We start from the raw sequence: 22,648 nt of genomic DNA on the forward strand, positions 1-22,648 counted from the left end.
AGAGAGAGACAGAGACAGAGAAAAAGGAGGAGATTCATACAGGGCTGTTTTAGCCCCTAATGCAGCATTCCTGGCATTCGACTCAAGGTTTAGGTGTCTTTGGGTCACTTAGCATACGTGTATCTATATTTGCATTAGTGTGTGCACACCGAAGTGCCTACGTAGATGTGAGTGCTTGTATGTGACACTGACCCACGTAAAGAGAAGGTGTGGGGGGGCATACGTAATGAATGCTGTGCTTGCCACGCACAAGATCGTGCAGCATCGAGAAGGAATTCCCAGCTTAACAATCCTGCCTGCATGTGTACACAAAAGGGAGTGTGCAAAATCTATAACTGATTCTACAGAACATAGAAATGAGTCAAATAACCATTGGTAATTATTTTGTTTCGCCGTAAAAATGTGTGCTCTTTGCCTTGTATGTACGTCTCTCTTTTTTTCCCTCTCTCCATGTTGTTTCCCCATTGCATTGATCTCCGTGATAGGGTCTTTCATCCATCATTTACTTACACTCATCCGTAGTGCATACACATCACCTTCTCTTCTTTCCTGTATAATTGTGCCTTCCGCTCTTCAAACAGGCTGCAGTATCAATCTGCCTCCCGCTTGCCTTTGGAGAGGAAATGTCATTTGTTTCCCAAACTGTTCCAGAGAAGAGCAGCCAGAGTCTTCAACCTGTTAGACACTCATAGCACGTGCACACACACACATGCAAAACAAACACAAATGCATCAAGCCAGTTTTCCTTTAACATTGTGCATCATCCTGCCTGTGAGACTATGTATGCTTTTCAAGTAGACAATGAGAAAGAGTAAAAAAAAACAAAAACAGAACCTCAGACCAATAAATACAGATGAAGCCATACAGCTAATAAATCTTTTATGAATCTTTTTTTCTAGCTTGTTTCTTGTTGTTTTTCTTCCTTTTATCAGTCAGTCCATTCATCTGTCAGTACATACATGTAATCCCACTTATCTCAAGTCGGGTCACTTTGAAAGAAAGTAAGCAGGGTATAAGCACGCATCCCCTCTTCTTGTTCTGCAGCATTTTGCAGTTGATGTTAGGGTGTTCGCAGGTTAGGCGGAACATATAATATTACATAGAGACAGGTAACTACAACGTGGAGATGCTTGTCCGTTGGCTTCCCAAGTACCTTTCATCCTGATCAATCCTCTCCAGGAGTTTGAGTCTGTGAGTCTACCACTTCACTTCCACACCAGTTCTCTTTCCTAACCCACCAGAGAGTTGACATTCCACATCCCTAGAAAAAAAACTGTGATCCCTGGAGTCGTACTGGTCTTTGCCTTTGGCTAGTGCATCTGACCCTAAAGACTGTTTCTCCAAGTGGGTGACCACAGGGCAGTGGCTTCATTGTTTTCCCATTTAACACAAAGGTTGTGGCCATGATGCCAGCTGTCTGTTGTTGCTCTGTTCACGGGAGGAGCATGTCTGAAGTTCAAAGGTCAAACTGTTGTGCATTCTTGTGAGGGTGTCTCTATAAAGCTATATTGCCATTTCAAAGATATATGGGAACATGAATTTAGGTTGTTTGTCAGAATTGTCGCAATCAGTTAACCTTTTCTCCTGCGCTACCTCAGAGCTAATGAAATTTTGCTATTGCTGTTGTTTTCCGTGATCTTTCAATAAGGAGAAGGCTTGAAGGATGAATTCCCAATTCCATTCCCATTTCGTAGAATGCTAAACAAGTCTTATTATATTTAATATATAGTATACTGTAGATTAATCTTTAAACTGGCCACTTTATCAATTTTCTCATCCAACATGTTTAATTACTATTTTTTATGTAAAAGTAAAAGGGTATAAATATACCTATGAAGCACATGCACATTTTTACAATTTCTTTTTTGTTGGGATTATACTAAAGGAATGTTTGTATCTGACTTTGCATTATATTTAATTCTACTAGAAGTAGATATGAAAACATGTTTACGTATCCTTCGAAGGAACAGGGTGCAAGGCATCATTTATATCTTGGGGCAGGAGGAGACTAGAGCCTAGAACTGTCAGAATGCCTGTCTGCTGACAGCAAGGGGATATATTGTACTCCTTGCCTAGAAGGAGAGGAAAAGCTCTGTTAGCTGTTAGATGGAAGAGGGAGAATAGTTCTGCTTCCTAATTGTCTTTTCTGCCTCCTGCAAACAAAAATGAGAAAAGAAGAATGAGAAAGGTGATGGGAGAAGACTGGGATTTGGTGGCTAAGTAGGAGTGATGATGAGGAAGAGACCGGGTAGGGAGGGGTGGGGTGGGCTCTCTATTATAATGGCTGGGTCACAGGGATCCCTGCCATTCACTATTGAATTGGGCCCCAATTAAATGACTTTGTAGAGCAAGCAAGCTGGAACAATGTGTTTGTGTAGCTGCATGTGCTAGTGTGTGTGTGTGTGCTGTTGCATTTTGGAATGTGGGTCCTGACAAGTGTGTGTGTTCTTTGTGTGCGCACATGCACTCACTTTTTGCAGCATTAGGGGCGACAAAGTACTTGAAGTGTCGCCATGGTACTGTAATTAGCGAGCAAGGGTTAAAGGTCGGCCACAATTCTGCTGGCCCGGGACAGGACCTCTCTCAAGAGCAAAAGGATTGGGGGGGGGGGCATGGAGAAAGGACAAGGGGCTGTTTTTACGGAGCAAAGACTAAAGGAGACTCCTGACTGAAACAGCACAGAATAGAAAGCCATTAAGCAGTGTTAGTTTTGTAACCGTTACCCTGCCTGCTCTGCCCCTGCTGGCATATGTCGACATGTTTAATACTGAATAGTGTGTGTGTGTGTGTGTGTGTGTGTGTGTGTGTGTGTGTGTGTGTGTGTGTACACGCTTGTGCAGGAAATGCAAACTGGGTGGTTTAAGTGTAGGCTAAGAATCTAAAAGTGTATTTCATTTCTTTAACTAATCTTGACGTAACTTGAATCTATATTTAAAAAAACAAAACAAAAACAAAGGAACTTGATTGGAGAGGGGTAGAAAAAAGCCAAATACAAGCATTGCTGGAGTGAATACACGCAGGCAGAATGACATGAGAAGAATTAGAAAGAAGTTAAGAGAAGCACAAGGAGGAGATCACTGGGTCGTGTCTGTTAAAAACTGCTAATGTAAAAACTAGCTGACTGCTTTCTTACTGGACTCTCTGCAGCTTTAACAGCCTGATTGTTGGAGTATATCACGATTAATCTGTAAGAGCATTCTTCTTTGTCACCATGTTTTACAGGCAAACGTGTTCTCATGGTAGCACCACCACCACCCCTGGACCGGGCGAATCACAGTACAAAAAAATGTTTCTGGCAGAAACCCAGTAGGTTCTCCACCCTGCTGCATTGTAACAGTGTGGAAGCAGCATATAAATTAATAAAGTAACAAAACAAGTTCCCTACATCTCATAAAACCTCCTGTAGATGTTTTGTCAGATCTTTCATTGCTCAGGAATGATATTATGACACTTTATGTTCTGCTCTCATGCAGGAATAACACTCTCTTTATCAAAGTATAATGTCTCAAGAGGGAGAGGAAGACAATTGTTCTTGTCAGTTTGTCAGCTGGAGTAGAATAAAAAAGTAGGGCTGTTTATAATTAGAGACTTCTTTCACAGTCAGTAGAATTTTTATTACAATTTCTATCCGGCCTCGCATGAATCTAATGCCTGCTTAGACACACCTATATTATATGCAATGACATGTTTTGTGCTTCAAAGTGCACCTTGAGCGTTGGCAAAGCACAAATACTGCGGTGATCAGAAATTCTTGCTTTCTTAACGGGTGTTGGTTGTTTCAGAAGTACAGTATGTTTCTGTGTTTGAATATAATTGCCTATAAAAGGGCTTTGTGGAATGGAGGAAAAATATTAAGCGCTCATTGAGATGGCGTAAAGTGTGGGTGTCTAATACAGAGATAGTGAAGACATCAGTCCTCTCTTTTAGTTGGCATATGGCGATCAGCACACATGCTGCAAAATCTGCCAGTGACATGTGTGAGAGGCTATGCACATCTCTGTATGTGCGAGATTTGTGCCACCAGACAGAGAGCTGATTTTGAATGATCTACTTTGTGCCAGTTTTGTCAAGGAAGAAATAAAGTTTTGGATAAGAAATTTCTGAAAAGAAACACATTTATATAGTTGCCACACTTAAAAATATATATATTGAAAGAGCAATTCAAGCTAATTGGTTTGATTCTAGTTTTCATCTATTCTGTTTTTTTTTTAAACTATTTTGAAGAGTCTTATGAAATGATAATAAAGAGTAGAAAGAAAAGGTGGTAGATACACAGGAAACGACTTGGGGTCTGAACTAGCCTTATGTCAATTAGTCAACCTGGTGAGCTAATCCATCACCCCAGATAAGTGTATTTAACCTTGCTACTTACTCTAAATAATATTTTAAATGTAATCTACAATGTCAAATAATTAGGATTTTCTAATTAAGTTTTATTCATATATCTTTTTTCCCATCTCTGTCATGGCAGTGAATTTTGAAGCAATGAGAGGACATAAATGTACCACCACTTTGTGTTCAAAAAAGAAAAAATATTCATGTTCAGTTCGTAAACTGTACATTTTATTCTCCCTCAGACTATTTGACCTTGATTAACTTTAACTTTAAGCGAGATATTCACAGCCTATCTAGCTGCAGCCTATCGCAAACCTTTTTAAACTGCACCTTTCAAATAATGGCTGGAAGTCGACCTCTTGCGCCTCTACACTGCAGTTTTGGTTTGAATGAATCACCGGGCCTGATTTAAGCATCTCATACGGAATAAATATGCTGTAAAGTTACTTTGAGCATGTAATTTCACATTTTAAATAAGTCAAATACAATAAATCATTGACAAAATAGAATATCAAAAAAATACAACAAATTATTTTTGTTTAAAAATGATTGAAATGAAATGCTCAGCTGGTGAAACGTTACATATAACAATAATAATATCTATTAAACAGATAATAAACTCTAACATGTCGTATTATATGTTGACTGTACAGATGACTACTTTATTATATATATATATAGAGAGAGAGAGAGAGAGAGAGAGGCTTTATCATGGCTTGTGTGTGTTTCTGTCTGAGTCATTTAGTTGTCTGTTGGTATCAGTTGTAAGTTATTGAGCTGGTTTTGGCAAGTAATCAATTCTTCAAGATTGTTTGCGGGTTAAAAGGGAAGTTTTGAAAGGTCCTCACAAGTACATTAAGGCAAGCATATGTGTCGGCCTGTTATCTTCATGTGTGTACTGCGCTCTACATTGAGGGAGTGCGCCTGTTAACTGTGTGCCAACTGGCACAGAGCCCTTGGCAGTGGGCTGGCATTCGCGTGCCCGCTCTGCTCCTACCACCTGTCTGGTCCCTGGAAGAGTCAGCGTGCTCCTGCAGGGAGGGCCTTCTTTGTGGGCGGGGGGTGTGGCGTGTGCAAGTGTGTCTTCTGCTCTGTGTGTGTATGAGATGTGGGGTTTGAGGGCCCTGGCAGCTTGGGAGGAGGTGAGGCCAGGAGGAGCAGGAAGCAAGTTGGTCCTTTGGACCTCTAGCTCTCTCTACCACAGGAAGGGCTTGTGCTGCAAAGATAGTCAGACTGGGGCAGACACGGCCTGTAGTCTGGGTGAGACTACCTCCAAGAGCCTGTGGAAATCTGTCTGTCCTTCCCTCGGTCCATCTGTCTGTCTGCCTGTCCATCTGCATCCTGAATTAGTGTCTCTGTCCTTTTGACTGTGTGTTTGCCTCTATGAGCCCAGAAGATGCCAGGAGGACAGCGGGAGGGAGACAAACTGCTCTCCTCTGTTCTATTCAGCAAATCTGTTATTGAAATATGTGGCACATTAGTTAGCTAACCCAGTGTCTCCTAAATCATCTCGCTGTGTTTGTAAAAGTATTACTCATGAGATCAGGAGGAGACATAAAGATAACAGAGAAAGGAACAGTTAAAGGCGAGAAGCAGTGTGCTTCATGGCTGCTGCGTGTGGGAGCAGTGGGTTTTTAGAAAACCCTTGTACTACCTTTCAGCGAGGGATTGTGTGAACATACACTTGCTAAATAATTTAGCCACTGCAAAGAGTGGTTCTGATTAAATAATGAAGGAGCTTGGCACTGTTGATCAAGATCATGTGTGTGAGTGAGGGTGTGTGTCAGTTTGCATTTGGGCACGGGAGGGGAGGGAGGGGAGACTGAGGGTTTACCCGCGCACATGCTTTCTCACTCTTAGATGACACCTCAGCCCATTATAACCACAATCAGGTCTGAGCTCACACATCCTCGTGACAAGAAAAGTGTTAAAAATTATCTCAGATGTAGCAGTGTGGTAAGCGCTTTGAGACAACTGCTGCTGTGAACCGGCGCTATATAAATAAAAATGGAATCAAACTGAATTCGAACTGAATTCATCACGTGTCCACACACGCTGACCGGAAGCTTTGAGGTGTAAAGCATGAACTCTTTCTCTTTAAACGTCGTTTTTTTCTTGTTTCAATGGAAAAAGAGGATTCAACAAAAAGGCCTTTTCACAGTCTCTATGTCACCCTCTGGCCTTACACTTCTCTTTCCTTTAAATTTCTCAGCCTTGATGACTTTGTTGTATAACTCTGGAGAGCCCCAAAACAACAAATATTAAAAAAATGCATTAAAAAAATCAAGTTTGGTAATGCAGTTGTGACCTCTGCCTTTACTGCTGTTCTCAGTCCCATTTGCAGTGTCAGACTTTGCTTGGGCTGCTCATGGTTCAGGTGCAGGGCAGGGTTTCCATGCCAGGAAGCCAAAGGGTCAGATACTAATAAAGCATGTTGTTGTCTCAGGGTTGTAGATAGTAATGAATGGGCTTTAGACCACATGTCTAATGGTTTTAGAGCCTTTAACTTAACCTTTGAACTCTTTTGACCTGAGAGGTCGAGGCAGGAGGCTACAGACAGTCACCAGAGCAAGACCCCCTGACCCTTAGATCAGTTTGGGGCAGAGGTCAGAGGAAATGCTTATTGGATGGTGCTGTGTGGTCAGACTGGTGCGCTGGTGTTTTCGAGGCCTGTAACATTGCTCTTAGTTTTGAATTAGGATGTTATCCAGATCCAGTCACTACACTGAACCCACTGGACACAGAATTTCTTGTGATTTGATTTCTTAACAGTTTACTTGGATTTTCTTGTGTGTCACAGCTGTATATACATGTACAATTTCCAGTCTCAATCCTCATCCTGCAGATTGTGTTAGGATTTTCTTATCTACGACCTCAGTGAATTATGTTTTTCCTTTTTTACGTCATCTAAAATCGGCTCACAAAAGTTGGACACAATTTAAAACACAAAGTACCATGACAGCAACACAAACACATCCTTGACTGATTACAAATCACTGCTCGTAATCGCGCTTTGTGCACGTGTACATGTGCGACTGTGTTGTGCTTTATGTGTGAGTGTTATATGCCTCAGCAAGGAGGCTTGGGAGAGTATGCAGTGAAGCCGTTTTTCTTATAATGCAGGCTATCCTTCATGTCTTATCTGAGGCCACTAATGTCTGGGGCCAGTGGAGGCTGGAGTTTGCAATTCATGGCCTAGACCTTGGCTTTGTAAGAGCAAACATCAATAATCTTCCCATGCCCAGCTCCGCCTGCAGCACCACCAGCATCCATATGGCTCCTGTATGTGGAGAGAGTGAGGGGGGTGTAGCAAGACAAACAAAGATTCAAGTAAACTAGGGGAGAGTCACTCAGTAAGAGGGACAGAGAATAACGTATGACACACTTACATCGTGACCCGCTTTGATTCATCAGGTTTACATTAGCAGACACAACCTGGATGTTGGTTTTTGACACAGCAAATAGATAAAAAGCCAAATATTGGCAAAAGAAAGCACAAATCTGTTGCGTCTATCATCTTAATAAGTTATCTCATGATCCATTTTAGCTTAGTGTTTTCCTGAAAATGTTTGCCCTATCACTATCACGAATCACATCAGTGGTAATTTGAAGATGTGTGACAAGGTTCGCACCAAAATAAAAATTTCTGAAAGAAAAAGAAAACACCAAAAATGTTACAAAAGCTTTCCTGAGCATATTTAACAACATTGAATTTTCTTGGTGGTAATGAATTTGTCTGAAGCCCTACCAGGAAACTCTTAACAGCACAGAGAATTTTCCCTGAATTATCGACCAAGTAAGTGTGGTCAGTCCCTGCTACAAACACATTCTTTGTGAAGACTCTATTGATCGATGCAATGATTTAAAAAAAAAAAAAAAGACTGTCTCTTTCAAAGTAAATATCAAATTGAGCAAAATATCATATTCTGAATCCAGTACAGGATGCATATTGCTCAGTGGTCTCACAGCTAATATAGCTTGTGCTCTTTATGTGGATATATTGTGTTTGCGTACAAAAAAAGCACACACACACACACTCAAAAGAAAGCATGCCGCAGTATCCAGTCTCAACTGGTGCAGGGCTATTCTGCAAACAGAATTTGTCATGGCGAGTTCCTCATTATTATCTGCGTCTCTGTTCAACTGAGTTCGCATCCAGAAGCATAACGAAAACACAGCAGCTTGTAGTTTGTGCATGTGTGTCCAAACTGACCATGAATGAGCCGAGCAGAAACAGAAAACGGGAAGAATTTTAGCATGACGACTTGCAGACGCAGCGAGTGACTCAGTCCAGCTCGAGTTTTAAAGGTACAAATGAAACGAGGCACAAAGGCTGAGTTAGGAAGCAGAAAATAAATAAAACGGGGATGGAGGCTTGGGATCTGTAGCTAATGATTGTTTATAAAGAATTTTCTTGGTCTGTCAGTTTGGTTTCTCTGTCTGTAATCTAGCACTGAGTGGATATGATGTTGCATTTTCCTTTTTTGTTGTTGCATACACTTTTGAGAACTTTCTTGGAGAACACATAATGGAAAAAAAGTGAGGTGATTAAAAATGAGAAATTGTTGAAGATAAAAACATTAAATACATGGCATTAGTAGTTTTTAATAAGGACACATTTAATAAACGCAGAGATTGTGGAGTTGAAGTTGAATGAAGTTCTGATCCTGCATACACACTAGTTTATTTATACCTCACTGGGCAGCTTCTTTTTTTCCTACATCTAAAATCTTGGTCTCCTAAATACATGTTAAAAAAATGGTGCAATTAAAACACAATCTTCGCTTTACTAAACCAGAGTACACTTTTAGTTTAAAGTGTTATTGTGACTGTTTTAGTGTTCCTTATATGAGTCAAGGACAATTTAAAAAGAAACAAAAAAAGCTAATGGATTTTTGACCACTAAGGGGCAGAAAAAGTCCAAAACAGTCTCATAAAAACTGTGTTTTCTAAAGTGCTTATAGCTCAAATTTAAGCAAAGAAATGTCATATTTGACATCCACTGGGAACACTTGAAATTCCACAGGAGCTTTCTTTCTTGAAACCTGACAACAGCCCTAGTTTGGTCTCTACCAACGCTTATTCTTAAAAAAGAAAAAAAAAAAGGAAAAAGCTGTTTTTTAAGCAGTTATTTAATATCACTGATTATTTGTTTATTATTATTTATGTGATTCATTTATTGCTCTCTTTATTTGTTTATTCAATTCAATTTTGCTGAATGCATATTTTGTATTTTTTAAAATAACATAAAATTAAAAGAAAATCAGTAATGTATTTTTGTAACAGGAGAATTAAAATCCCAAAAAAACCTCCCCCAAAGTTCATTAAAAAGTGCCTTGGGTATATTAGACTGAGAAATCATCCTTGCTCTTGAAATGCCCTCATACTGAATGACCCACACATTTTGTAAAAATACGTTGAGTATCGTGTTTCTCGGGTAGCAGAGAATGGCCTTTCTACTCTAATAATAAGGTGACATTTCTCTCAGCACAGCCTCAGAATAAAAGCTGTGCTTTTTGCTCTCCTGCATCTACAGTACATCTGTTTTCCTCCTGGGCTCTCTTTGTCCCTTCCTCTCTCTGTGCTTCTTTCTGCAATTTGCCATCATCAAATTAAAGCTTGCTCTCATCCACTTTTCAGAGGATGAACCCAGCAATGAAAGACATGTAACTTTGTAACTTGCACTGGGTGAGCCTGTAGGGAGGCAGAAACAGAGCATGTGTGCTTAATGTATAAGCTTTTCCTCAGTGACGTTATGGCTTCCATGTAGCTTTAACTTTGTGAGATTTTTTTTAAAATCTTGTTTCTTATATGTGAGGCTACTAAACTGTCTCTGCTGTTATGTGCAAAATACACAGGAAGAGCAGCTGGGGGGCAAGAACTTAAATAATAAATATAAATAAATGTTGGGGGGCAGGATGTGTTCATTTACACTTTGCAAATCTGACACAGGTCCGCATCATCATGTGTTGTGTTCCTTGACTTGGAACAAGAACCATAAGACAAAGGGGGGAAGCACAAGAGCTGCGTTTTTAATAAATAAGAGAAGCACAGATGACACAAGCTGATACCAGCTGCATTGTAGCCCTTTGATTCACCACGTATGGTCTGTTCACAGATTCGGATCAAGATTTCATTAGATCCCTCTTGCACTGTGTGGCATGCAATAAAGCCATGCAATCATTGTTTTTCCAAAGTCTGAAGGTGCCTTTTACTCAGTCAGCCATTGATTTAGTCACTTCACGTTTGCTTATCTGCATTGTGGGGCTTCTGGGCAGCAGAGCATTTTCTTAGACATACTGAGCCTCATCCAGTGTCTCCCACAACATTTAATTTGAGAAAAGAAAAGCAGTCCCAGGCAGCTCTTGCATTCTAGCATCGACATCAACAACACGGTTTATCACAGAAGTTCATTTATCCTTCTGTTTCTCCCCCACTCCCTGTCTCTTCTTACAAGACGTTCTTATTTTCTATATGTAGTTATCCACATGTGCAAGAGACAAAGAGAAGGAGTTGTCTCAGTTGAGCAGTGCTCAACCTTCTGCCCCGTTAATTAGCTCAGTAAATGCTGTTGAGAATACAGCACAGGAAGTGAAGCATGTAAGTCAGTGAGGGATAAAGAGAATGAATGGGAGAAGCATCAAGGTTGGAGAGAAGGAAAAGAAAAAAATCTGAGGACCTGTCTGTGTTCACAGCAGCATGTGTAAAACTCTGACCCGCTCCCTTTTTTATGCTTTTAAGCCATAACCAAGCAGATACCTTCTGATTAGGCAGTTTGCGCCACAGGGCAGTGAGAAGATGAGAAGAGTTAGAAAGGATGGAAATAAAAGAGTCCAGAAAATTAAGAATTGAGAGTTCACTCCAATCTAGTCATATCTTTTTTTTTTTTTCTCAATACCATCTGTATGTCTTCATGATATTCTCTGTTCAGGCTGTAATTTTGCCACCTACTTATTAGACAAATAATTAAAAAAAGAAAGAAAGAAAGTAATGCACGAGAGGCAGACACTAAGTCCACATGGTGATAACAGATTCTTAGTGTTCTGCAGACTAGACTTAAGTACCAGGAACTGGCTGGTGTAATATTTAACACCGTGGAAATGAATATCATTTTCATATTAAGAGACAAAGTCTAGAAATCACTGGGGACGTTTTTTTTTTTCCAACACTGTTTGAGGTTTTGCATTTAACAATCTGTGTTACAGTCACGTGACACAATTGTGTGAGCTTTTCTGTAGCAAGTGAACACATCTCATTTATATCATAGTCATTACTTAGAATGCAATTATATATTGTGAACTTTGTGTGGCAATAATCACCAAAAATGGTAGCATTACTTTGCGTATGCCAGCATACCCGGACTGACAAACGGCATGTTGAGTGGGCAAGTGTAACTTTGTTTTAGTGCAGTTTTTTTTGCACAGGAAACGCATTGCTCCTACTCTTTCCCTCTCTTACCTCAGCTCCACTGAGCTGCTTGCAGTCAGCCCTTTCTCCACTACCTGCTATTATGTGTAGCAGAGGTGTCTCTAATGGCCCGTGGCACTCCTTTCCTCCACCTCTCCCCTTTCATTTTCTCATAACAAGCCCCCTGCCCTCTCTCACTGGAGCTCAGACAAGATTATCCCTTCGTTATTCCACCTTCCACTCCAACCCACACTTCCTGGCTCAGGCGTGACCCCACGGCAGCAGGAAATGGGCATTTGCAACAGTCATTTCTCTCTCTTGCCCTATGCCTCCCTCGCACAATATGTATCTCGCCCCTCCCTCAAGTGCACACACTTGGAACGGGTCACAGATCATTTCAAGCACCTTGAACGCAGTGAGGCAATTACTCTCCCTTCTGGTCACCTCCAGCCCGCCTGACACTGCTCCCTGCTCAACTTTGAGTGGGCCCTCCTCTATTATCTCCATTCCCCACTCAGTGGGAGTCACCACTCTGCTAGTAGTGTCAGCCCATGACTCACGGCTCTACTACTGCCGGTGTTCAACGGCCCACCTATCAGCCTGGAAATCATCTTTCTGTCGCTGGTCTGCAGCGGTACTATCAGCACATCAAGGTGCCCAGAGTTATCTCTCGCAGAACAGGAGACAGGAAGATGGAGGCCGAGACCAGGCAATGTATTGCCTAAGTGTATGTTCATCTCAGACTGGCTCATTGAATGAGTGGAGCCATCCATCATCCATCTCCACGCTCTGTTTGTTTCCCCTTCATCACAGCCCCCATGTGCGCCACTCCTCATCATAATCCTTACACAGACAGCAACTCGTGTGTGTGTGTGTGTGTGTGTGTGTGTTTGTGAGAGTGTGTATGTGTGTGATTTACAGCGGGTATGGTCTTAAGCAAGAGCAAGTAATAAATTCAGTGACATCATGGCAAGAGGGGAAATCTAAGTGTTGCAGTGCTTACTCATAGACTTCACATCCCACTATTCGGTGCGGTAGTTATTATCCCACTCAGCACAGACACGCGCGCACATACACAGACACTATTGTGTAGGTTTAATTGAGGGTGTGATCGTAAGTGTGCTGTAAATCCTGCTGCACTGGTCACTGTTAAAAGTGCCTCTCTGCCTTCGACAGTTTGAGCAGGTTTGTTTACTGACAGGGACAGGAAACCAATCATGCGCGCACACGCGAGTACACCTTATGTTCAATCTATGCAAACAAATAGCATCTAAATCACACAGCTTCCGCTCATTATCGGAAGATTGGTAGGATGGTACAGACAGCTGGGAGAGACACATTCACAGATCAGATCTGTTAATAGGGATTGCAGTCAGTGAGATTGATGACGCTAATTTTGCAATAACTGTCCCGAAACAGAAGAGCCTCTGTCTGTTTGATCAAATTCCTCCTTTAAAAAGAAATAAATAATAAATTTGGAAAACTCTGATCATCAGCTGTATCTAATAGGAGAGGTTTCTGCAAGGAGACACAGGCCTTTCCATTCCAACTGTCAAGCAGGATTTATGCACGCTTTGGAGAGACTGCCAAAAAAAGTGAAATAGAGGTATCTCCATCTTGTGGCTTGAAGTGTTAATCAGTTCCTGGAAGAGATAGAATATGGTAGGCACCGATTAATATTGGATAGGCTGTTATTTTATGAATGCCAGGTGATGAGAACACATGTTAATCTAAAGGGTATGAAAGTATGTTTTAAAAAGGTTCAAGATAGTTTCTTTTTCTATATTTATGAAAATAATTGTAACATTGTTTTTTAAAAGAATCATGATAATCATTAGCTTAGAGTAAAATAAATATTTCTTACAGCCTTAATCTTACTTGTTGTGTCTAGTATTGGAGGGATTTTTTTTACAAGAAGTGTTATACAGGGTGCGGCGCCTCTGCAGGGTAGTTGAAGGAATAGCCAGCATTTCTGTTCAGTATGTTCTTGTTTGCCAGCATTTATTATTAATGTGATAACAAATGTATTTCTTGAGTTATTTTGTGTGAACTCTGACAGAGGAAAATTCAGAGAAAGCCCCCCACCCACCCCGCTTCCTCAACATTGCAAAATGCCCGTTCCCACAGTGACCAACCTCAGCAGCACCATGGTTACAGCCCACCACCCTTAACCCCCTTCTCTTGATCCCTTCCTCCGCCTCTCCTCCAGACTTTAAGCAAAAAAACATTGATGTTGACCTCAGTCGTAAATGATCACGACGCTTTAACAAGCAGCACGTCCAACACGGCACTCACACTTTAGTGGGTAATGTAAAAAGTACATGTCACACGAGGTGAGTTTAGGCCCTAAAAAACACACTGAGTTTGATTTGGACTTTTTTTTTTTCATTGAGTGTCTTGGAGAGGTTTACCAAGGTTTATCTCCTTTTTCTGTCATACATAAATGATCCACGCAGAGCATTTCTCCACAGCGAGTGCGGAGATTTATACGGCTGTTGGACAGATTAATCTGTGGGGGAAAAAAAGACAGAGAGGGAAGAGAAAGGAGGGATTCTTGGACGGCCTTTTTCTCTTTGTGTTGGTGGAAGACCAAACAGCTCTTTGCTCTGCAGGATGAATAGCCATGATATCAGGTGATTGCCTCTTTCCATTTTTTTTTCCTTTAGCCGGTTGCCATCGTTTTCTTGCTGCGATTTTCCACAGAGAAAAACATCTTTACATGCCCATAGCTGTGACAATAGGTGTCTTCAAAAATAAGCGTAGTCTCAGATCTTGCGTGTCTCCCTGCATTTGGTCATATCTTTACATATTTTTGTGCAACATTAGCAGTCCATGCCACTGTATTCATCATATAAAAACAAAGAAGACAGGGCTTTAGGGTGAAAAGAATAAAGAAAGAAAAGAAGCGGTCAGATTTGCGACTGTGATGGGAGGATTTCAGTTTCTCCCCCAGATTGAACAAATAACAGGAGAGGAATAAGATGCGGAGGAGTAAAAGGGGAAGGAGGAGGAAAGGAGAAGAAGGTGGTGTAATTTATCATTGATGTTGATCATTATTATTGCAGCATTTTAGACTGGTTTGAGCGTCGGGTCAGAGAGAACAAAAGATGACCCAACTGCATTATAAAACCGGTCTTGCCTTCCCTCCTCTCCGCTCTCACTCGGCCTTGTTTTCAACGCAATTTCTACATTCCAGACATTGAAGCACAAAACAGAGGAGCCATCGTTTAAATGGCTTTAGCGTAGCAACACCAGCATGAGACTATAATTTGCTTTTATCTTTGCACCAAGCAGAAAAGGCACAGCGAGAGCGAAACAGAGCCACAGAGAGAACACGAGAGAGACATAAGGGACATAAGGGCGAGATGCATTTAAAATTTACACGCAGATAACTCCACCCAAACAGCCTCTTGTGTATCCCGTGTGTGTGTCTGTGTCTTATGTGTGTGTTTGTGGTTAAGCGAGCTTGTTTGCGTTAACGTGCGTGCAAGTGTGTGTTTGAATATATAAAGGAGCATCCTTCTGCTTTGGCAGAGGATCACAGAGTGTTAATTCAGTTGTTATCCATGTTTGAAAATGGAGTTGGCTGCAGTGTTTGCGTGAGCTGTGGTTGCCGGTGTGCGCCTTTGTGTGTGTTTGCGCGCAGGCGTTTGGCACCAGGCTGGAGGGTTGCTGTGGGTCCACGCTGGCGTAGTTGGGGCTGGAATGTGATTGGTGGGGACAGCAGGCCAAAGGCCGCCCAGGCTAGCGACTGCCACTTGGTAGAGTGCCCCAACTAAACACAGGCCAAATCTGTAGAGATTCACCCCTATTTCTCTCTTTCTGTGCTGCTGCTGCTGTCAAATCTCACACATTCTGGCAGCTCTTGCTCGTGTGTTTCATGGAAAGAAAAAAAGGAAACATCTGACTCCTCCATACAGTTCTCTTCTCAACCTTTTCCTACGATTATATTCTTAATTATAATCAAACATTCATTATCATAGGCAGTGTTTTGTTCTCATCAAGGAGGGCCTCGCTATTTAAGCACCGTAATGTAAAATGTATTACCACACAGAAGCAGTTTGGAGCTATTTGATTCTCCTCTTAATTAGATGTTTACTTTTTACCTTGAAGTGCCCTCGTAAACCGCCAGCCTGTTGTTTGCGTTCGTTATCCAGCAAGGGGGGCGTTAACAGCGTCATCTCCTCGCCGGGCAGAGACAACAAAATCTGGGTGTTATTGTGCTTTGAAGAGAAGGAGGGAAAGGCACAAGTAAAGAAGGGAAACAGTAGAGGAGCGAAAACAAAGCAGGACAGCTAGAAAAGGAGGAGAGAGAAAAAAGGGAGAGATGATTAATCCAATCAAGCCTCTTAGTGTTTCATCAATAGGCATTGTTCTAAGATGGCTGCCTCTCCCCAGCTCGGGCTGTGGGCTGCGGCTAGGCTAACACACAAGCTAATCCCAGAATAATACGGAGACGAGGGCAACGATGAGGACGGGGACTGTGCCAGCAGATTAGTACTAGCAAAGGATTCACTCACACAAAATGCACACACACACGCACACTGGGCATCGGATAGAGAGGCAGTCACAGATTGAGTGAGGTGCCTATTGGATTGCACAGCTTATAGTTTTATCCCGTGTGAATGTGCGCTGCTGGTACTGTTGTGGAGTGCGGTGGAGCTGAACTGAGCTCCTGAGGATTCACAGACTATAGCTGTGTGAAGCTGAGGAGGTCATGCATGAAAGTCTATGTTCTTGTGTTCACATGTAGCATGAATTGCTCTTTATCATTAGGATAGGAGCTCACCGTGCAAAAAGAGCGTTATATTCAGTGACATGATGGCATTGTGTTTTTTAGGCATTCTCCTATATTAGATTGCACAGCTAAATTGCTCAGGAATGGCTCGAGTTCATTCCTTCTGCGTCGTATTTCTATTCCCTCGACCCAACATTTCCCTTTTGATTCTGCTTTCCGTGCTATCTACCTCCCTCTGTCCCCCTGTCGATCTTCCTCCCTGCGCCCCCTCCACCCTGCAGCATTTTCTGAGATGACAGGAGGGTGTTTTTCCTTTGTTGGGGAGCGGCTCGCACGTTCTCTCCTCTGTTGACAGGTAAAAGACATGAAAGATACTAAAAGACTGAGCATGATGGAATTCTCTGGGGATGAAGAGGAGGTGGGAGGAGAGGCAGCGGGAAGGGAGGACTGATAGCAAAGTGGGAGAGAGGGAGGGGGGGAAGAGCCAAAGGAGTGCTGAAGCTTGGCTAAAGGTAAAGTATTTAGTGTGAGAAAAGGAAGGATTGAGTCAAAGGAGGGAGGAGTAAAAATAAAAGGTGGGGGTGGAGGGGGGTTGACAGTCTGTGACCTCGGGTAAGTCTCTTCGACTGTGTGCTGATGCGTGAAACCTGAGCACACGCAGTATTAGCACGCCTCACTTACTGAGCACAGCAGAGGCCTGACACAGGGCAAGGCAACCTCCTTCTACACACACAAACACACAGGCAGTCGTCCAACACACAAACATTACGGGCACACACATTGGCGCTTTTAATGATGTGCTTACCAAATACAAAAATCACACACACACACACACACACAAAGATAAAAACCATGTTGTAAGGTAGTGTGTTCCAAATCCAAAAGCACAATGGTGAGTGGAGAAGGTCAGTTCAGCCCTCCAACAGGCCCTGCGGTGCTGGTTCTCTGCTGCCCCGTCAGCTGCTCTCTGTTGCCTGTTACATGTACAACTTGTGTGTTTGCTTGGCGCCCGGCCAGGCCCGTGTTTGTGGCCTCATACAGTTGTGTGATGCACAACACGCCTAAGGCAGGTCGAGCCATAATCCAGCTCTCCCTCTCTCTTTCTCCTATTCTCTCGGTCTCGCTCGCCTTTCCTCCTCCCTGTGTGTAAGTTAATGGGTTAACCAATAAGCAGGGATAATTGAGACAAACAAGCCAATGAGGAAATGTCACAGGAGAGCACAAGTCAAGCGAAAAACACACCGCCAACAGCTCTGTGTGTGTGTGCGAGTGTGTGTGTTTGTGTGTGGACTCAGCCTCATGTGTATGCATACACAAAATTAAATATTAAATCAAGTATATTGAATTGTGTGTGCTATTCCTGTTTCTGCACATGTACGTAAACGTGTATGTGTCTAATCATATGTGTGTATCTGTGTGTGTGTGCATACGTAGCCTGTCAGCTTTTTTTTCTTTTTTCCGGGTGTTGCTGTAGAGCAGGATTCTCCTGCTGTGTCTGCTCTCTAGGCTTCCTCAGCTGCGTTTGCATACCATACACCTGCCCCCGGGTGATTACACAGACACACACCCACATACGCACACACACATTAAACCGAGGAACACACAGCTCACATGTGAACACATATTTGTTAATCAAATGAGCAGCACTTTTAAAGCGCCCCTCCTTCCTTCTCCTCCACTTCAGTACTTTGTCTCTGGTTCTCTGCTCTTCTGTCTAATAAAAACGGGACTTGCTGAGAGGCAGCAGATCTGATGTCTTTGATATGGAGACAGATGAAGAGTTGGAGGATGCAGGTAAGAGAGCTGAGTGACTATAAAAAGCCTCATCAGAGCAAAGACGTGTGGCGCGATGCATTCCCTCGACTGAGAACAGGTACGCTTCTGTTGTCTGTGCTAGGAAGCAGGTGTGCCACAAGGCATTGTGGGAAGGAAATGATATGACGGCACATCAGTTTGCCAGCTCAGGCCAGCTCCCTCCAAATGGTTCCAGTGAATTTGCAGGTCTAAGTGAGTGTATAATTGGGTTTTGGTCAATATAGGTGGGAATATTTTAAAAGGAAATCCACTTTAAACTCTTAGTGACAGCATTTGAGATTTGGGAATAATATCACCATCAATGATGTTATCATTACTGCTTTGTGGACAGTAAAAGCAAATCTGTGAATTTAGTGAGAAATTTGGATGCTTGCTGAGCCGCAACGGTTCACTATCACAAAGATCGAGAAGCAAAGGCCAAGCAGGGAATTTCAAACACTGATAGCTGTCAGCTCAGGAGGAGCATGACGCAATGTGTTCATCTGATTGCTATCGTTCCAACAACGAAAACTGGCAGGTTTCTGTGTGTGCAGTGGCTATAGAGTGCAAACATCTCTCTTCTAAAGTAACATGTGACCACTGGATCATTGCCTCTGCCTGGACAGTTATTTTGCTGATGTTTGTATCAATACCTTAACTAACATTTATCTGGAAGCATATATGCAGCCTTGTAGCTGGTTACAGTATTAATGCAAATTCTCCTGAGCACAAATCAGACCAGATGTGCTGTGTGCAGTCAGTCAGTTACTGCTGCCTTCGGCTCAAGGCTCTCGCACTATCCAGTACTTTGACAAGAACCTCTCCAGGCCTTGGTTGTCAATACTGAAAGTATTCTGATATTTGTGCAGCAGTTTGATCAGTTTTGCCAGAATAGAGAGTCAACCTAGACTCAGTCTTGCAGTGTTATTTGCTAGCAGTGCCTCCAGTACATTTATTTATTAACTGGAGATTCGAGTGTTTATCTTCACCATCTTTTTCTTTTTAATAAAAAAAAATTCACAAAAGCAGATTTGGCAGCAGTAAAACATCACCAGTTGTTGGATGGTGACCTGTGATTCTTTTATTTTAACCAATAAACCTTCTCTTTTCTCTTTTTGATTTGAAGGTTTCTGCCATATTAAGGTTTTTTTTTTACTTGTCTTTTGTCTGCCAGACTGCATAACCTTAGAAAAGGCATGAATCTTTGTAGCATTTTAAAATTATTATTACTGTTATTTCTCTGTTGATAAAACGTATTCAGTCTTAGTTTTGTCTCTTGTGTAGACTAGATTGTGGAAATCGTAGACAAGGTTTTGGTGAGTTGAAAGACACGTACGTTATACATCCACATTTAAACACCTTTGGTGTCACAGAAGCACAGGGCAACAGGGTCAGCACTAGAGCTAATGTGCGTAAAGTGTTGAAGTATTTGTGACAGGAGTGTAGCGTGCTTTAGGTGAGCGTGTGGGCCAGTGAAGCTTAGTTTCTTGTAGCAGACGCAGATTTATGGTGGAGCTATAACCATACAAGGTTATGTGATGTGTAAAGTAGAGTTGAAGAGCAGGTGGTCTGCATCCAGTGACAGAGCAAACATTTAGTTTTAATGTCACCCTTGCTTGACCTCAACTTTGAAACAGAGTGCGGTTGTTAAAACGTTGTTGTGAGCTAACAACCTAAAACCTCATCTAGCAGCTCGAATGGTAAACAGTGTCAGTCTTTCCTCAGCTTCAGAGGTGGACCCGACACTGACCCTTTCTACTTCTCTCTATGCGTAATGTAAGGCAGCAGCTTGGGATAATAAGATATACTGAATACACAGGCTATTTTTAATACCACAAGCCTTTTCAGTGAGCACCTCCAACCCTGCAAAGAAACGTGAATTATTGTGGTTTCACCAATCTCTTATCCAGCATTTTCTTTAATTTGTAATTCACTTTAAAGATATTTAAAAACGAAGCTATTGGTAAGCATTTTCAGCCTGAAATGTGGCACATAGGTACTCACAGCTTTGTATTCTTTCTTTTCCATGTCAACTGCCTTCCTCCTCATGGCCGCTGTGCACTTCACCTCTCATCCTGATGCCTTACTTCACAGGTAAGTGTTCAAAATCATGCACACACATGCACGTTTTTATGTTGCTGTATCCGTAATATGAAGGCTCTGTGCGATGCTGTTGGAGTTCTTAGCAAGGCCGCACTTCCCTTTAATGTGGAGTGAGTGAAAAGTGCGCAGGTGACCTCGGTTGCTGTCCTGTTGACACCGAGGCGAGGAGCTGTGATTAGACTCTAAACACACCGGATATGTCCTACATCGCCTACAGAACTGTTTATGTTTTTTTCTCTCCGCAGCAAAGCAGATATATTTGTGTAGAAATATTTCCTGAATATTGCATCTGTACACCAGAACACCAGAATCAGAATCCATTTAGTCCAGTCTTGTGTGTGCGCGCGCCCCCGCGCCCATGCCTATGTGTGTGTACACATCCGTTTGCCTGCACGTGTGTGTGGTGCTCAGCTGGCCAAGTGAGAGTTGTGTAATTGCAGGGTTATTGCTGCTGAGCCTGATGGGTAATGACACATTTGCAAATTAATTCTCAGCGCTAGGCTGTGATTAGCATACAGAGAGAAGCATCTCACACACAAAGACCAATATATACGCGCACACACGCTCACACACTTCACAGGCTTCTAATCACCAGTGCGAGGTCAGGTTAAATGGGAGCGCGTAATGGCGGAGCGAGTGCGAGTCTTAGCAGATAAGGGTGAGAGAAGGGTGACGATATTATTTCGCATCAGAGTTGATGCGGACACACTTATGCTGCTTTTTTTTTTTTTTAAATAAATAAAATCGCTCCCTCTCTCTTTTCTGCTCACAGAGGCCATTTAAGGTAAAAATAGGACTCGCAGAGTAACTCACAATACGCAACATCACCCACAAACACGATATCATGATACACGTGGTGGCTAGCTACACAGCTATGGTTAGCATAACATATACACATTAGCCCAGTGAGGCTGGAGGATGAACGCTAACTTTTTTCCATTTGGTAAAAGTTAACGGCACGATTCCTGATGGTTTGGGACAAATGTAATCGCATGGCAGGATACTGCCCATATGGAAAAGATATATATAAATCTTGTAAAGTTTGTATCTGTCTTGTGTGAAACTTGTATGAAAAGCATATAAGAGTGAAAACAGATATAAGATCCCTTGAAAAATTATATAATGAAACTTGTATGTTTTGGATACTTACTAAAACAATGTATGAAAGTAATGAGAAAGTGGCCACTTTCATGAGTAAATCATGTAAGCCTTATATGATTTACTCATGAAAGTGGCCACTTTCACGAGTAATCACATATAAGTTTTTACTATTTCTTTTCCATATGGGTGTAAATGAACCAAACTTCAGTCAGGAGAACACCTTTGATAGTCGATCCACAATATGAGGTTAGTCATTAATTTACTGATGCACGGGCTGGGCTGTAGCTACATTGTAGGTTTTAAAATGAATAGTGATAATAAAAACCAAGAGATGCAAACAGTGATCAGATCACTGCCTTTTTTTAAGGGCTTGTTCAGATTAAAGAGAACAAGATACAAAGCATTAAAACATGTTAAAAAGACAACAGCCTTAATAAACGCAGAGTAGTTTGGACCCAGAAGCAGGGGTCATCACATCATCACTTTGCAAACGGATTGCAAACATTTTGCCCTGTGGAACAAAGTGGACTTCATAGTGGCAGTGCCAGGTTCTCCAAATTAATTGGTGATTTACATTTCAGGATAATCTGAAAAGGAAAATACTTCGGATGATGTGAGTGTTAATTTAACTTGCACAACGTGAATTTTTTAATAGATCTGGATGCCGGTCTTTTAGCTGCTTCGCTAAGTTGGAAATATTTTCCCCCTCAGCCTGAAAAACACAAAAACATCACACAAATTGGCTTTTGGGAAACAATTATCATCCCTTGTACAGCCATATTAGTTCTGTTGTTTAAAAAAAAAAAAACTAAAAATAGCGATGCATGCATTTAACCTCCTAGGACCTGGCTTCCACATATGTGGACATCACATTTTGGGTTTTGGGTTAAAATACTCAATTTTGCTCTACATGGGCCTGATATCCACTTACGAGGATATTATTGCTACTGTTCTATCAAAATTTTAAACAAATATCCTCATATGTGGCTCTTATTTTTCTTAAAAACAAAAAATAAAGTTAAAAAAAAAATCTGGTAATTCTTTACATTCATCGGGCCCCAATATGCCCAAATATCAAAGAGAAATTAAAAATGCACGGCGTGGAAGAGTTCGGGTCTTAGGAGGTTAATAGTTTGATTTATATTACTGATTTAGTAAGAGAAGGTCTTA

General features: G+C 41.8%; 1 protein-coding gene across 2 annotated transcripts in view; it reads left to right on the top strand.

Moving 5' to 3' along the window:
- gse1 (Gse1 coiled-coil protein) overlaps positions 1-22,648 on the top strand; it is a 165,584-nt gene that overhangs the window by 73,727 nt on the left and 69,209 nt on the right. Inside the window, exon 1 of one of the 2 annotated variants that reach the window (XM_040011519.1) lies at positions 17,797-18,274. The exons of the other annotated variant lie outside the window; for it this stretch is intronic. Coding sequence (XP_039867453.1) covers positions 18,244-18,274 — 31 coding nt within the window. The 5' untranslated portion in view covers positions 17,797-18,243. Of the gene's footprint in view, positions 1-17,796; positions 18,275-22,648 lie in introns of those variants that run through there. 2 annotated transcript variants of the gene reach the window in all.

This window comes from Simochromis diagramma, unplaced genomic scaffold (genome assembly GCF_900408965.1).
Source record: "Simochromis diagramma unplaced genomic scaffold, fSimDia1.1 OVJJ01000603.1, whole genome shotgun sequence".
Taxonomy (NCBI): Eukaryota; Metazoa; Chordata; class Actinopteri; order Cichliformes; family Cichlidae; genus Simochromis; species Simochromis diagramma.